Source organism: Helianthus annuus, chromosome 10 (assembly GCF_002127325.2).
Source record: "Helianthus annuus cultivar XRQ/B chromosome 10, HanXRQr2.0-SUNRISE, whole genome shotgun sequence".
NCBI classification, from domain to species: domain Eukaryota; kingdom Viridiplantae; phylum Streptophyta; class Magnoliopsida; order Asterales; family Asteraceae; genus Helianthus; species Helianthus annuus.
This window is the reverse complement of record NC_035442.2, coordinates 178553970-178570293: the sequence shown is the minus strand read 5'-3', so window position 1 is coordinate 178570293 and position 16324 is coordinate 178553970. Positions and strand designations below refer to the sequence as shown.

Below are 16324 nucleotides of genomic sequence, written 5' to 3'. Positions count from 1 at the left end.
TATTTGGCCGTATAATGTTATACGGCTCATATAGATGGAGAAAATATTAGGTCGTATAAGATTCTATACGGGTCATATAACATTATAAGGGTCGTATAGCATAATACGAGGGTTGAGTCGTATAACATTATATGGGTCATATAACATTTTATACAGGTCGCACAATGTTATACCACCTGTATACATGGGGACAAAAAACATTCTTTGACATTTTTTTGCAACAATCAGTTATACGACCCGTATAACTCTATACAGGCCGTATGTATGTAGATGTGTGAAAATAATTAAGATTTTAGTGTTATGGGAATAATGAGAGCCTTAATAAATTATGTTGAAAATAAAGTCTAAAAAATAGTTTTTTAACTTGATTTTAACCGTTTTTGTATAAAGATGATACTCAATTTCGTTTTGGGCTACAAGAGCCTTACAGATGTGGTTTTAACTCTTTGAACCAAGTGTTTTGATCATATTTAACTAGAAAATTAACCGGTTATTTGGCTATTAAATTACTTAATTAACTGCAACTTTAACCGTTTTTGTATAAAGATGATACTCAATTTCGTTTTGGGCTACAAGAGGTACATGTTATATTACAAAAAAAAAAAAAAAAAAAAAAAAACAATATAAAGCACATAAAAAATGGTCCAGTTTTAAAAGCAAAAGTGGGCATCTTTAACAATGTTGTTTTGGCTCATATACCGTATGAAACACATACTAAATATGTTTTTGGAGAAGCATGATCAAATACGTACACAAACCAAACTTTGTTTCTTCTTCATTTTGATTTATGTTTCTTCCTTTTTGGGTTTAATGTATATTGTATTTATTCAGTGGTGAAGATTGAGATTTTCGACTGCGGGGTCGAAAACGTATATATCAAAAAATTTCTATAAAACTGGGATGTCAAAAACGTATATAAAACCAGCCGCCCCCACAAAGAACGCCCTTGTATTTATTTTTTATTGTGTTGTAATGTATATCTATTATATACGATAAGAGAGATCTATACGGAACGCTAAATATCACGAGAACACATAAAACATAGTTAAACATTCATTTTTTAACCTTAAACTTTGTCAAAAAAAAAAAAAAATGATCCAAATGCAATGTCTATACGTCTCTCACTAGATAAAAAAAATTATTAACAAATTTTGTATTTGTATGTAACCTACATGGGTTCCCTATGTTAGGACCAAGAACACGATTCATAAACACAAGAACAATCTGCAACAAGCACACACACTCACACACTCTAAATCACAAGAATAAGAACACAAGATTTATAGTGGTTCGCTCTAATCTGACCTACATCCACTCCCACAACTAGTTCTCTTCTTTATTAGGTGCTCAAAATTTTACAGACATGAATAAGAAGTATATATAGGGTTACAATTAGGGTTGTTGACTTTAAACTTTACTAACAGAGAATACTCCTGCTAGCTGAAGAAGTAGTATAACACGGAACACCCCTGCTAGATGCAGAAGGAGTGTAACTAAGAACACCCCTACTAGTCAAATCCTCCACAACCCAACAATCTCCCACTTGGAGGCTTTGACAACTTCAAATGCACTCCATGCAACTTCATAATCATAAGTACCTCTGTAAACATTCCATCTTCACTAGTTGTGGGCAGCCTTCTCGTCAACTAACCTGAAGGCTCGTTGAAGCTCCCACTGAGCTTCAACTCATCAGTCACTACCCATGACTCGTTCTCTGTCCCTATCGGCTCCCACTGACATGAACTGCCCGATCCTGGAACATCCTGAGAACAAACACTCTCCGAATAAAGCAGATAATCAACTGGAGAGACTTTGACAGCTGGAATAATGGTTCTCTTAACCCACTGTCGTCTGGTAACTCCGACTGAAACACGACCCGTGCCCCCACTGCCATGAATGCCCCTGGCTGGTTTTACTGAACCTTTTCTAGCACGTTCAACCTGAATCTGACCTGTGACTCTGGGTTTGCCATCTGTAAAGCAAACCTTCTTCTGCCCACGAGATTCTGTGAACCGGATCTTGGTCTTCTTCTGAACTGGGAGAACCTCTCCCTCAGGCGGTACACTGACCATGTACAATGAGCCTCTCTTCCTGCCACGTGCAACTACTAAATTTCCTTTAATTACCTTCCACTGTCCACTACCGAACTTAACCTCGTGACCCTGATCATCCAGCTGCCCGACTGAAATAAGCATTTTCTTCAAGCCTGGAATAACTCTCACGTCTCTTAAAGTCCACGTAGATCCGACTGGAGTAACTAAGTCAATATCACCCATGCCTATGACATCTAAGACTTCATCATTTGCAAGTCGTACCTTACCAAAATCCCCAAATTTAGATTTTCTTAATGCTTCACTGCTGTGGGTAGCGTGAAATGAAGCACCCGAATCCATAACCTAGGAATCCACACTGCTCTCCACATTACAAATCAAAACTTCATCATCTGAGTGGTCTACTGCAGCGTTAACTTCTCTGTTCTCATTTGGACATTGATTCCTGAAATGTCCAACCTCTTTACAGTTCCAGCAGGTCACATCATTTCGAGCCCTAGACTGACTCCTCTTTCTGTTCTTGCTGCCACTACATCTGTTATTCTTTCTTCCTCTGCCAACATGCATTAAATCACCCAATGATCCACCTGAATTTCTTCTTCGGACATTTTTGCCCAGAATAAGATCCCGCATCTTCACAAACGTAAACTTGCTCGTATCTGAGGAGCTCGTAACAGCAGTTACGGTTCCGGACCAACTATCGGGTAATGAGGACAATAACAGTAGGGCTTGAACCTCATCATCAAACTTGATGTTCACAGACACCAACTGAGACAATATTGAGTTTAAGTTACTGTTGTGCGCTGTAACTGAATCACCTTCCCTCATCCTAGTATTCACAAGCTCTCGAATAAGATAAACCTTGTTCGCTGTAGAAGGCTTCTCATACATATTAGATAATGCTGCCATCATTCCTCTAGCTGAGGTCTCCTTCTGGATATTGAATGCAACATTCTCCGATAGAGAAAGCGTTATCACTGCCCTGACTTTCTTATCCATCCTATCCTAATCTGCTTGTGTCATTTTTTCTGGCCTTTCATCCTCAAGCACTACATCTAAGTCTTTCTGACAAAGTAATGCTTCAATCTGCATCTTCCACCAACCAAACTTCTTCCCGTCAAACTTTTCGATTTGCACCTTCTCGTCTTCTGCCATGATAACAAATAACACGACTAAAACGAAACTGAAATCGAAACAAATTAGAAAACCAACACTGAAACAAATAGAAACAGAAAACACCTGATTCAAGTTTCTTTGATCTTCAAACAGACGGTTTAACACTTGTATCTCAGTACTTATCTCTTTGATCAAAGTTAAGGGGCCTTTTTGCAAATAAGAGAAAGCTGATTTTCTCTTAAAGAAACAAGGAAAAAAGGAACGCCCATTTCTTTCTTCTTCCTACGACCTACTCCCACAAACTTCCACAAAATCAAGCAACTCAAGTGCAGAATTGAAACCCTAGGTCTTCAATTTTGCAACCCTAGATGCGATATCTAGCAAGGATGGCCTTTAATTTTGTAACCCTAGGCGGCGGCGGCTACTGGGTTATCGAAACCCTAGTCGCAATCTGCTGAAGATGTCTTCAAATCGGAGCCCTAATCGGAGTTAGGAACTGACGGCGGTGGCGGCTGTGCTAGCGGCGGCTGGTTAAGAAACCCTAGACACTATGTCTGCGACTGTGACTGAAACCCGAGACCACGGCTTGTTCTTCAACAAGTAAGTGTTCTTCTTCACCTCTTACCTAGTTTGTGTGAATCGATCAAGAGCCTGAGATCTGATACCAGTTGTTAGGACCAAGAACACGATTCACAAACACAAGAACAATCTGCAACAAGCACACACACTCACACACTCTAAATCACAAGAACAAGAACACAAGATTTATAGTGGTTCGGTCTAATCTGACCTACATCCACTCCCACAACTAGTTCTCTTCTTTATTAGGTGCTCAAAATTTTACAGACATGAATAAGAAGTATATATAGGGTTACAATTAGGGTTGTTGACTTTAAACTTTACTAAAAGAGAATACTCCTGCTAGCTGCAGAAGGAGTATAACACGGAACACCCCTGCTAGATGCAGAAGGAGTGTAACTAAGAACACCTCTACTAGTCAAATCCTCCACAACCCAACACCCTACACATCTATACATGTGTAGGCAAACATTAAATAATTTTAAAAATTAAAATACCTCAAAAGCTTAGTTTAATGGTATTTTCATATATAAAAATATATACACATTTTGTATAATAAAAATACAAGATTTAAAAACTGAACCATTGATAAAAAATTTAAACGACTTAGGCTTTTTCCTATGATATTATAAACCTTACCCACATACGATATTCTTCAAAAAGTTATTTTTATGGTCATCTATATTTTTGCATAACTGAGAATATGAATGGTAGTGTAAAATGGAATTGGAATCTTAACAAACAACATAGGAATATATGCATGGACAAGGATTTTTTTATTTGTTATTATTTTTAAATTGTGGCCAAATAAAATTTAAGACTATAAAATCTTGGATAGAAATATAGGAGATTGATATTCGATAGTGATACAATAAAACAAATAAAATTGTAAAAACGAAGCACATGATGTGGTGTACAAGCAAGCACGATATCATATCCCACAATTTAAGCGCATGAACGCGTGTCATACACTAAAAAAACATCACTCGAAATTATATCTACCCACCAAATATCTTAAAATTTTATCTAATGATATCATGGTAATATGGTTGAGGTATTCTGGTTTTTTTCCTGAGTCTTACTTATTGCACTTTGGGTGGGAGCACTCAACTGGCTGAGAGGTCTTTATGGGGTTTTCTCCGGTTGAATGTCGTGTCACTCTATCTGCTACTGTAGGCCCTGTTGTAATAAATGACTGTCTGGCCTAGTAGGACCGAGCCTCCAATAGGGAGGTGTGATGAGTCGATGTAGGTAATTTGCCGTTTAAAAAAATATATCTTAAAATTTTACAAGGAAAATGAACTAAGAATATTTAAAATAAAATAAAATAAAATAAAATATTATAGGTTAAGAATGTAAATAATACATGTTACTAGATCATCATAGAAAGTGGATACGAAGCCTTTACATTTATAGAACAAACAATTCAAAATTCAATATAACAAAACAAAAGTATTATGTAAAGATGATGATGACTACTTATTTAAAATAAGTAGACCACATGAAGCTTGAAAAGCAAGAAGGAAAATGAAGGAGTTGATAGTGGTTTAGTGATTTTTTTTTATCTAAACACGAGTCGAAATGAATTGCACCCAAAGATCTCGTTTTACAACTTTTTTGATGAATAATGTGCAAGTCAACTTCTATGTGTTCGGTATGAGTATGAAAGACTAAATTAGTCGAGAGAAACGTTGGTATGAGATTATCATATTAACGATCTGGATGTTTTGACGAAACTAAGTTCATGAAGAAGAGTGTGAAGTCGTGTAAGTTTTACAATTGTATCATTGAGAACTTTGTACTCTAACTTAGTAAAGAGGATTTAAGCACGTTGTTGTTTTACAAGTTGGTCATGAATAAGTTTGACATCCAAGTAAACTATAAAACTATAATATCATATTGAGTATGATGTTCAATCGTCAAATATTTTATTATGGGCGTACAGACTATACAAGGTGTATAAATGTATACGACTCATATAATGCTGCAAATCAGCAAAATACTCGATATCTTGAGAAGCTGCCAACTCACACGACTCAACTATGATTTTGTCGTATATACAAAAGAGAAATACGAGACATCATTAGCCATAAATCTCAAGACAATATAGAGAGAAAGGGAAGAGAGAGTGTGAGAGAGAATGGGGGGTGATCGATGGTGGGAATCAGTAATATTTGGCGATGGAGGTAGCGGTGATACGCGGTGGTGATCAGTAGTGCTGGTATGTGACACTAATTGATTGGGTTCAAGCGCTTGAGTTATGTGCAACGTGATGTCTTAAGCATATAACCCTAGTAGGTTATGGATTGATCGAAAAGAATGTAGTTTAAGATGATACAATCATAAACTAATTTGAATTGTATACCGTCAAAATTAAGTTACATCTATACGTACACAAGCATGCAACACAAGTCTACAACCGTCTAAGAAACAAATGTCGAGTGTAGGCGTGCTACTTAAGTGCACGATCGTGTGCGATAGAACATAGTTATGTACAAAAATGTAAGGATGTTTTGTATGGACATTACAATTATATGATGTAAAAGAAAAAACTAATTTAAGATTGGATGGAGAGTGTTAGTATTAAGAAAAAGGTTAAGGTGAGTTCCAAAGACTTTTTCCCTTATGCTCTAGGTTGGAATGCATGCATCTGAATGTATATGAAGATATTTTTGTCATTTGATGCTTATTTTACAGGATAAGATAATTATAATAAAAATGGATTAACTACATAAAAGTATACATATTAAAGATGAGTATCATGTAAAGGTAATGATTACCAATCAATAAACATGTAATAATCATTGATCAAAGATTCACGATATTATGCTTTTTATTTGTTGATGATATCATTATTTTACATGTGATTATGCTAACCGAAAGTTTGAATTCTTTTACAATAAGGCCAAAATTAATAACCAGTTTTACTACTTAGGACTGTAAATGAACCGAACGTTCGTTTAGTTAATGAACGAACACGAACAAGATATTGTATTCGATTAACTAAATGAACGAACACAAACAAAGGTCTCGTTTGTTCGACTATGTTCGTGAACATTCGGTAATATGTTTATTTACGTTAGTTCGTATTCGTTTGTTTATGTTAATTTGTTAAAAGTTTTTAATTTATTTTAATAATTCACTTTCTCCCTAAACAAAATATTAAAATGTAAACCCTTATCTAACCGGTTACAAACACATACAAACAATGTTTTAAAATCCGGTTTTTATACCGTACCGGATTTGACTCAAAAACGATTTAACCCGGTGTACCGGGCGGTTTAACCGGATGGTTCAACCAGTACAACCGACCGGTCTGAACCAGTTTTTAAAACATTGCATACAAACATTAAACTTGAAATTAAAAAAAGAACATCATTAACCTTAAACCTCCGATAGAAGCAACTAAAACCATTAAATGATAAATCAAGAATTCAAGACACAAAAATTCTACCACAGGCACCATACGATAAATCAATTTTAAATAACTTAAAAGAATAATTGTCTAAAGTTAGTTGGACATATCCCGAGAAAATGTATTTAGTATCCAACTTCTTCATATGTTGGTGTTCACGAATTGTTCGCGAACAACTAAAATTTCTTAACAAACAAACACGAACATAAACTTACGTTCGATATGTGTTCGCTAACAGTTCAAAAACATCTGCATTTCCTTAACGAACAACATGGCTCCATTCGTGTTCGTTTGATTCCTTTACAACCCTACTTTTAGTTTTTTGTTGAGATCATAATTAGGGCTGTAAACGAACCGAACGTTCAGCGAACAGTTCATGAACCGTTCGGCGGAAAGTTCGTTTATGTTCGTTCGATTAGCCTAACGAACGAACACGAACAAAAAGTTTTGTTCGGTTAGCTTAGCGAACGAACACGAACACAGGTCTCGTTCGTTCGACTGCGTTCATGAACGTTCGGTTATATGTTCGTTTGATTATATTAAAAAATAATACATAATAAACATTTTATTTAAACATATTGAAAACTTGAAACCCTTTTTTTCTAAGTTAGCTAACATTTGGAAATTCTAAGACATTTTATGGGATAATTACGTCTAAGTTAGTTAAACTTTATTCATCGTTTGGTGGTGTGGTAGACTTCTTGTGTTTTGATTTATCATTTGATAGTTGTATTTAATCCAATGTTTAAGGATGACAATGTTTTCATTTTTTTATTTTCAAGTTAAATGTTCGTTTGCGTTCATTTTTAATTTGCTTGCGTGTGTTTGTGTTCGAGACCGGTGTTCACGAACTGTTCGTGAACAATTGAATTTCCTTAACAAACGAATACGAACATAAACAGTTCACGAACATGTTAATTTCCTTAACGAACGAACACGAACATGGCCTTGTTCGTGTTCGTTCGGTTTGTTTACAACCCTAATCATAATTGATATATATTAACTTTATAAGTGCCGTCATTTCAAGAACATTTAAAGAAAGAAAACACAAAATTGACTTGTTGTAAAACAACTTCCATATTTAAGTGGCTCAAATGTCATATTTTAATACACCACTTAAATCAGAGTCACAATTAAGTCAACAACTTTCTACTAGATTTTTATACCATTTTCTCCTTTTCCCCACCACATAAAATAACCTTTTCTTTTCTTTTTCACAAACTCTGTCATTTTCTATTTCAAAATAACGCTTCAAAACCTTCATAAATATCATTTCTAATCATAACTTCAAACACCAAAAAAAAAAAAAAATAACATAAAAAAAACCGTTCGGCGCAAAATAGCAAAAGAGAAACAGAAGATTATAACATAAACGAATCTCACACTCTCTTTGTGTTCATATAAACATATATATACACGTATACATACCGAGTTAGGGCTTAATCGAGTGCGTAAGTTCGTATCAACAACTTTTTCAACGAATTTGTTTCCGGTGGATCTCCGGCGACTTCACCGGAACGTTCGCCGGAAAGTTCAGCCTCTGCTGTGTGGAATAACTGACTTGATTTTCCGTTTTGCGAGAGTTCGATCAGGTTTGTTTGATTTTGTATCAGTTTCAGTTTCATATCCTCTTAACTGTTTGATGAAATGCATGTGTGAGTGTGACGACTGTGTGTGTATATATAATTCATTTACTCTCTCACACACACACACACGAATCGGATTTGTTTGTAGTTTTACGATCGGAATTTAATTAACAGATCGAGCGATATATGTATCCTGCGGTCCGTAATGTTTTTTTGATGATCTGCTATTGTTTCAGTTTCATGTCCTCTTAACTGTTTGATGAAATGCATGTGTGACTCTCTGTGTGTATATAATTCATTTACTCACACACACGCACGAATCGGATTGGTTTGTAGTTTTACTATCAGAATTTAATTAACAGATCGAGCGATATGTGTATTCTGCGGTCCGTAATGAATTTTTGATAATCTGCTATTAGTATATGTGATGGTTTAATTAGTTTCTGCTATTTGTTATGGTTTATTATTAATCCGCCATTGATGAATGTGATGCTTGATGTGATAATCGATCACGTTATGTGTTACTTTGATTATTATTATTTTTTCTGGTTGGTTTGTGCATTAGAATTTAGAACATGTGATGTGTGTAGTGCAAGTTGTATGTATTGGTGGTGATTATGTGGTGTGTATAGTATAAACTAATAAAGAGTCAAAAGCATTAAATGATCACGTTTCGCCAGAAACAAGCTGTTTTTGTTCAAGAAAAAAAAACTGATTAATTTGTAAAAATTTGTTTCTAAAAATTTGTAACTCATCCTAATATTTTTAAACTTTTTAAGTTGGGCTGACAACACATGATAACGTTAACTGTTAACAGGTCACACAAGACACGACTAATAAAAGTAATAAATATAGAAACAACTCGTTTAAGAACTTTATATCTTATATTTATGATTTTTTATATCTTTTGTGTACTAAGAAGGATAAATAATGGAGTCTAGCCTCCTAATTTTATTTATTTAAAAGATATATAAAATTACCTAGTGTACTTTTTATTAAATATGCCATAAACAAGTCATGAATTGTCAGCCCTAACTTTATTTATTTTTATATGTTTTTCTATTAATCGTGCCATATACAGGTCAAGAATTATCAGCCATAAGTTTAAGTTAATTATGTTAGTTTACGTTTTAAAACCAGATTTTTTTTATTAGCCACATTAAAATACCAAAGTAGCAAATTACAAACAAGTGGCAGGTAAACCAGATTATTAAACTTATATAGAATTAAATTTTTGTTGGGAGATTGTTTTTATTCTTTACAAAGAAGCTTTTGGTTGTATATGATACACAACCCTTTTTTTAAATAGAATAATAATATTGAAGAAACAACAAAAATATACGTATGTCTTGTATCAAAGTTACATAACCACATATCTTTCTTTGTTTCCCCAACTGTATCTAATATCTAATCATATCTTTTATTGTGGTTCCTGTTAGTTTTACGATAAAGTTGGTTTCCTAATTTTTTTAATGACCATTTGTACAGTACAAACTATCATTGCATATTACAAAAATATCATTGTATTAGAATAAGCCTAGTGCCCATAGCGGACATATTCTATATTCAATATGGAGTCACAAATGAAACTTGCACTAACACGTAGAGATAAGATTGATGTTAGATGCTTTCTCATTCTTATCAAACATTCCATTTATATATATTTTCACTTATTCAAATATAGAAGAATCAGATGGGACCTCAAAGATGAATATAATGTATGCGAAATTGTGATTTAAACAGAGATGATTACAGACGAATGACAGGTAGACGAGCAACAAGTTGCGCCGCTACCCTCTTCTGAATAGCAAACCCTACCCTACTAAACACAAAATTCTGCCCCTTAACAAGTAGATATATTAGAATATTTCAATGATTTAAACAACAAAACAAAATTTAAAATGTATGAATTTATTTATTTATACATAATATACCAAATTATTTAATAATCTGTTAAATATATAGAATACTTTTGTATAGCTAATTAATATAGTCACGGATCTATATAAACCCTGGGTCACTAATGAGATGGTTGTAAAGCCACGTGACACATAGACGTTACTTAGTCTTTTAGATATTTAAATTTATAATTAAATATCTATGCATTGTTGAATTTTAACAAAATATAATTTTACAGATTGGAGATGAGAAGTGAATAATTTATTATTTATTATAATAAATATATGACGACAGCAAAACTTGAAGCCGGGATGGATGAAGGAAATGATACCAGTAATGATCCGTATGCCAAGATCTTGGCGGGCTCTTGGTGGGCCCAGTTCAGATATGGATCCAATCCTTGGATGGCCCGTTATGTATATAGCGTCATGTTTCTATTAGCAAACTTGCTTGCGTGGGCTGTACGTGGTGATTATAGGCCGACTGTATTGACCCAAATGAATAGTAAGATTTATATTGCATGAACTTAAACCAACTTTTAACATTTTATCAATTCAGCCCTTACCATTTTTTTCGTAGCCGTTATTAGAGGTGTACATTTTTCCAAACTCGTTTGGGTTGCAGTTTGAGGCCAAACGGGTCTGGGTAATAAACCGGATTTATATGAAAATAATTCAAACCAATCCAAATCAATTGGGGTCGGGTGGAAACCAGTTCGGGCCCAAAGCGTTATCTGAAACCTGCGGGCTGGGTCAGGTTGGCACCAGTTTGGGTCAAACCGGTTTTTCATGTGGCACCGGTCGGGGTTAAGAACTGGTTTGGTCCCAATTCGTTTTTTTGTAAACCTCTAGCCGATATGTACTTATTTAGGTCTTTAAAAATTTATTTCAAGTACAGAACACAAAATTGCATAAACAACTCTTTTATTGTATTCGATTCGGCTAGTATGTAAATGCAACATTTCATCAATAAAACTTCAAGTCCATGCAACATTTAACCTCGTCTATCTTCACTAGTTTACATTTGGTCCTTAAACTTCTGAATTTATGCATAAAAAGTATAAAATTAACATTATATACATATATAGATTATAAATATCTATATTTTTTATTTTTAAAATTTTCTACTACCTTATCGCTATACACGAAATAGCGAGCGCTGTTTCATCGCTATCGCTACGTAGCATATAGGTACCTTGTCGCTATTTGTCGCTATTCGCTATCGATAACCATGCATGTAACATAATTTTCAGATGATAAATTTTCATGTTCTTTGCAGAATTAAAAAGTTGTGAAGGTCATGAAGAGTGTTTAGGCACACAAGGAGTTCTGAGAGTGAGCATGGGATGTTTCGTATCCTTTTCTCATAAACAAATACACATTTTATCATTGCCTTGAATCATTTTGAGAAATCCTTAATAATATATATAAGATATTCTTCTTTATAATGTTTGTTTCAACCAGTGGCACCACAAAGTTACATCAGCGAAAAGAACTGTGGCATTCTAGTTGGTGGTCTGCCAAAATCGTCATCTTGATCACACTGACCGTTCTACCCTTCTTTCTCCCTACACAATTGATTCTTCTATATGGTTAGTTTTTTTTTATTTTTTAAACAATTCTTATTATAACCATTCTTGTACTTATCACCACTTGAATTAAACATTCTTTTTTATTGGCAGGTTCCATTGCACATTTTGGTGCAGGGTAAATAAATCTCTTATCCTTATATCTTCATTTCAATTAGGGGTGCAAACGAGTCGAGCTGAGCCCGAGCTCGACCAGGCTCGAGCTCGAGCTCGTTTAACATATGAAAGCTCGAGCTCGAGCTCGGCTCGATTCGAGCTTTATTTCTGAAGCTCGAGCTCGGTTTGAAGGTAATTTTTCAAGCTTGACCCGTTTAGTATTTATTAATTAATTTATATTAATTATAACCATTATTATACATATAATTTAGTTATTTTTTTATATTTATATAAATGGTAATTGTTATTATATAAATATATGTTTAATATATTAATAAAAAAATATATAAACAGAAAGCTCGATTAGGCTCGCGAGCCGGCTCGAGCTCGATAAACAAAGCTCGGGCTCGTTTAGTAAACGAGCTTGTTTTTAGGCTCGGGCTCGAGCTCGTTTAAGCTCGGCTCGTTCGAGCTTTTTTTCGAGCCGAGCTCGAGTAGCTCCGCTCGTTTGCACCCCTAATTTCAATACTCCCTTTGTACCACCTTAAAGAAATCTTAATCATCATGTTTATGACATTTTTGCAGGGTATTTTTGCTAATTCAACTAATCAGCATGATCAGCTTCATTACATGGCTGAACGAACGCTGCTTATCAGAAAAGTATGCTGAGAGATGGTAATGTCTTTCTGTATAACTTAGTTATTTTTTACTTTTTATTTAATTTATTTGTGATTATCTTAATAAATGCCTTTTTTTTTCTCCAGCCGTACCCATTTCATGCTGCTTTCAATTGCTGCATATTTTGTGTGCATACTGGGGATCATTTTGATGTATATTTGGTACACACCACAACTGACTTGCACGCTAAATATTTTCTTCATTACATGGACACTTTTTCTCCTCCAGCTTATGACAAGTGTCTCTCTTCATCCAAAAGTAAGTTCAACCATGAAAATCTTATGTATTATCATTTTTTTTTTCAAACTAATCATCTTCTTTTATAACGGAAACAGGTTAATGCCGGCTTCCTGACTCCAGGTATTATGGGACTCTACATCGTATTCCTATGTTGGTCCGCCATTAGAAGGTACACTTTTTATTTTGAGTAAATTTCTGTTTTCGTCCCTGAGGTTTGTCAATTTTAACTAGTTTAGTCCAAAAATCTAATTTATAACAAAACCAGCCCTGAAGTTTGCATTTTTTAACGCTTTTCATCCCTAAGGGTGCTTTTTCATTTAATTCTTAGGGATGAAAAGCGATAAGAAATGCAAACCTTAGGGATGATAAGCGTTAAGAAGTGCAAACCTTAGGGATATAAGCGTTAAGAAATGCAAACCTTAGGGATGATTTTGTTATAAATTAGATTTTTGGACTAAACTAGTTAAAATGGACAAACCTCAGGGACGAAAATAGAAATTTACTCTTTTATTTTTTTAGTATTGGGTGTAGGTGAACGAACGCTCAATTTTTGTATCGACTTAACTATTTAAAAAAAAAAGAGTAAAATGTCATTTTCATCCCTGAAGTTTGACCAGTTTTACGAATTTTGTCCAAAGATTTGTTTTTTCCGCATCTGAATCCAAAAGGTTTGAAATTTTGCCATTTTCATCCGGCTCGTTAACTCCATCCATTTTTCTCAGTTAAGTCAAGAGTATTTTCGTCTTTTTTGTTAACTTAAAGGGCAATTCGGTATTTTTCACTTTATGTACAAGCATTTTGCATAACGTACAAGTATTTAAAAAACCGAGTTGCTCTTTACGTTAACAAAACAGACGAAAATACATTTGACTTGACTAGAAAAAAATGGATGGAGTTAACGAGTCAGATGAAAATGAAAGATTTTAAACCTTTTGGATCCAGATGCGGAAAAACAAACCTTTTGCATTTAGTCTAAAAAAAGATAAAATTATAGACATAAAGTGTTACTGGAAAGATAAAAACAATCTAACCCTGATCTGTTTTAACACCTACCAAAGCCATTTTGACCCGTTATCCTAACGTAACCATATACCATACCCGTGTGCTTACAGTGAACCACCAGATATCAAATGTCTGAGGAAGTTTGGAGCCTCAAGAGACTGGCTAACGATCATAGTAAGTTTCCAACTTGTAATACACTTAAAAGTTTATATTACAACAAATCACACACATTGCCTGTATTAATAATATATTAATGATGCACCTCTTATTGTTACAGAGCTTTGTTATTGCCCTACTTGCAATGGTGATTGCCACATTTTCAACAGGGATTGATTCTCAATGCTTTCAGGTAAAAAAAAAAAAAAAAAAAAAAAAAAAACACTCATTTTAACAATTTTTAATGGACATTTTTTAAAAATTAAATTAAAATACATACGTGCAGTCGCGAAAGGATGAGAAACAGGAGGAAGATGATGTTCCGTATGGTTTCGGATTCTTCCATTTAGTTTTTGCCTCTGGAGTTATGTACTTTGCAATGTTATTAATCGGTTGGAATTCTCATCACACCATGAAAAAGTAAGTTATCATAATTCATTATCTTTGATCTTGTAAATGAATGTCCAAATGTATATTTACAGAAATGCCCTCATCTCAGGTGGACTATTGATGTTGGTTGGACAAGTACTTGGGTCAGAATAGTAAATGAGTGGCTAGCAGTCTGTGTTTACTGTAAGTACTTGATCCATATGAAACACGACTTTTGGATATTATATAGGGGTGTCAATCGTGTCGGGTTGATGGGTTGGCGGGTCGACAAGTTTCGGGTTGGTGGGTTGAAATGTTCATCCCTGACCCATATAATTATACGGGTCAAAGATTTCAACCCTAACCCGCACACATGTAAATGCGAGTCAACCCGAACCTGACCCGTTTAACCCGTATTTTTAAATGAATCATACAAGTTGACGATTTATAGAGTTGTTGGGTTTTAAGCGGGTTATCGATAACATGTTTAATGCTGAGTATGAGTGTGACAATTAAATAATATAATGTGTCAAAACTAACATTTTAACAATGTAAAATAGAAACAAAAAAACAAAAATATATAAAAAAAATTCTAAATAGTTAAACGGGTCAATGGGTCAACCAAACCCGACCCGTTTTTTTAAACAGGTCATGTTAGTCGACCCAAACCTGTCTTTTTCGTGTCGAGTTTGAAATATAAAAAAACCTTTGTGACCCAAACCCTTCTTTGTGGTGTCGGGTTTGAAATATAAAAAAACCTTTGTGGTACATTTTAGACATATCTATATACAAACAAACCATTGTAGAATGTCACTCCACAAACGCAACGAGTAAAATGTTTTTATATATTTTTCCTGATAAGTAGACGGGTCAACAGGTCAGCATATGATATATCTGCTTTTCGCTAAATCTAATTTCATTACAGATGTTATTAAGTCCAAATTGACACATTTTTAAGTAATTGTTGTTATTCCATTTGCTTAGTTAGTTTGACTTGTTTTTTGGCAGTGTGGATGCTGGTAGCACCGATCGTGTGGAAAAGTCGGCAGGTAGCGGAAGAGCCCAAATAAGCAAAAGCTCGAAGAGGACAATCTTCACTGTGTATGTTAACATAATTTATACACAATCACATGATATAGAAGCCAGAGAGATGAAAAAGAAATGGCATCCATGGAGTCTAAACATGTCAATTATTGGAAGTCGACATGCTTTTGATCTTATTCGTTTTTAGTCGAAAACTAAGGATGTCACATCCTGGATTTTCGTTCGTATATAGTCCTTGATTTAAGAATAAGAGGAACATGAATTGTCTCACATAAAAAAGGAATAAATGTTCAATTTTTGTTCCCCTTTTTACCAAATTGGTATAAAATTTCATACATAATATTACTGCTCTTAACATTACTACTCTTTAACAATGAGGATGTGATTGGGACAGCATCCTATAATGAACTGTTTGAATATCATGATATCAGCATTAGTGCATTTTATAAACAAACGTGTTCACAATTTCACATAACCAAAGTATTACCATAAACTGACTTGTACT

The 16324-nt window shown here is 34.3% G+C and overlaps 1 protein-coding gene across 1 annotated transcript; it reads left to right on the top strand.

Annotated features, from left to right (window-relative positions):
- Positions 1-8434: 8434 nt before the first annotated feature.
- On the top strand, positions 8435-16122 carry LOC110886874 (probable serine incorporator). Its single transcript, XM_022134743.2, has 13 exons — positions 8435-8753; positions 10885-11150; positions 11925-11998; positions 12078-12237; positions 12328-12352; positions 12916-13005; positions 13095-13266; positions 13344-13417; positions 14361-14424; positions 14528-14599; positions 14693-14826; positions 14906-14979; positions 15784-16122. The coding sequence occupies exons 2-13, from the start codon at positions 10931-10933 to the stop codon at positions 15843-15845; spliced, it is 1221 nt and encodes a 406-aa protein (XP_021990435.1). The 5' UTR covers positions 8435-8753; positions 10885-10930; the 3' UTR covers positions 15846-16122.
- Positions 16123-16324: the final 202 nt, after the last annotated feature.

Excerpts from the sequence above, each read along its gene's own strand:
- LOC110886874 (XM_022134743.2), top strand. The coding sequence starts at position 10,931 with ATGACGACAGCAAAACTTGAAGCCGGGATGGATGAAGGAAATGATACC. Across the intron at positions 12,353-12,915 it reads ATTGCACATTTTGGTGCAGG|GGTATTTTTGCTAATTCAAC; the intron begins GTAAATAAATCT and ends ACATTTTTGCAG. Across the intron at positions 13,267-13,343 it reads GTGTCTCTCTTCATCCAAAA|GTTAATGCCGGCTTCCTGAC; the intron begins GTAAGTTCAACC and ends TAACGGAAACAG.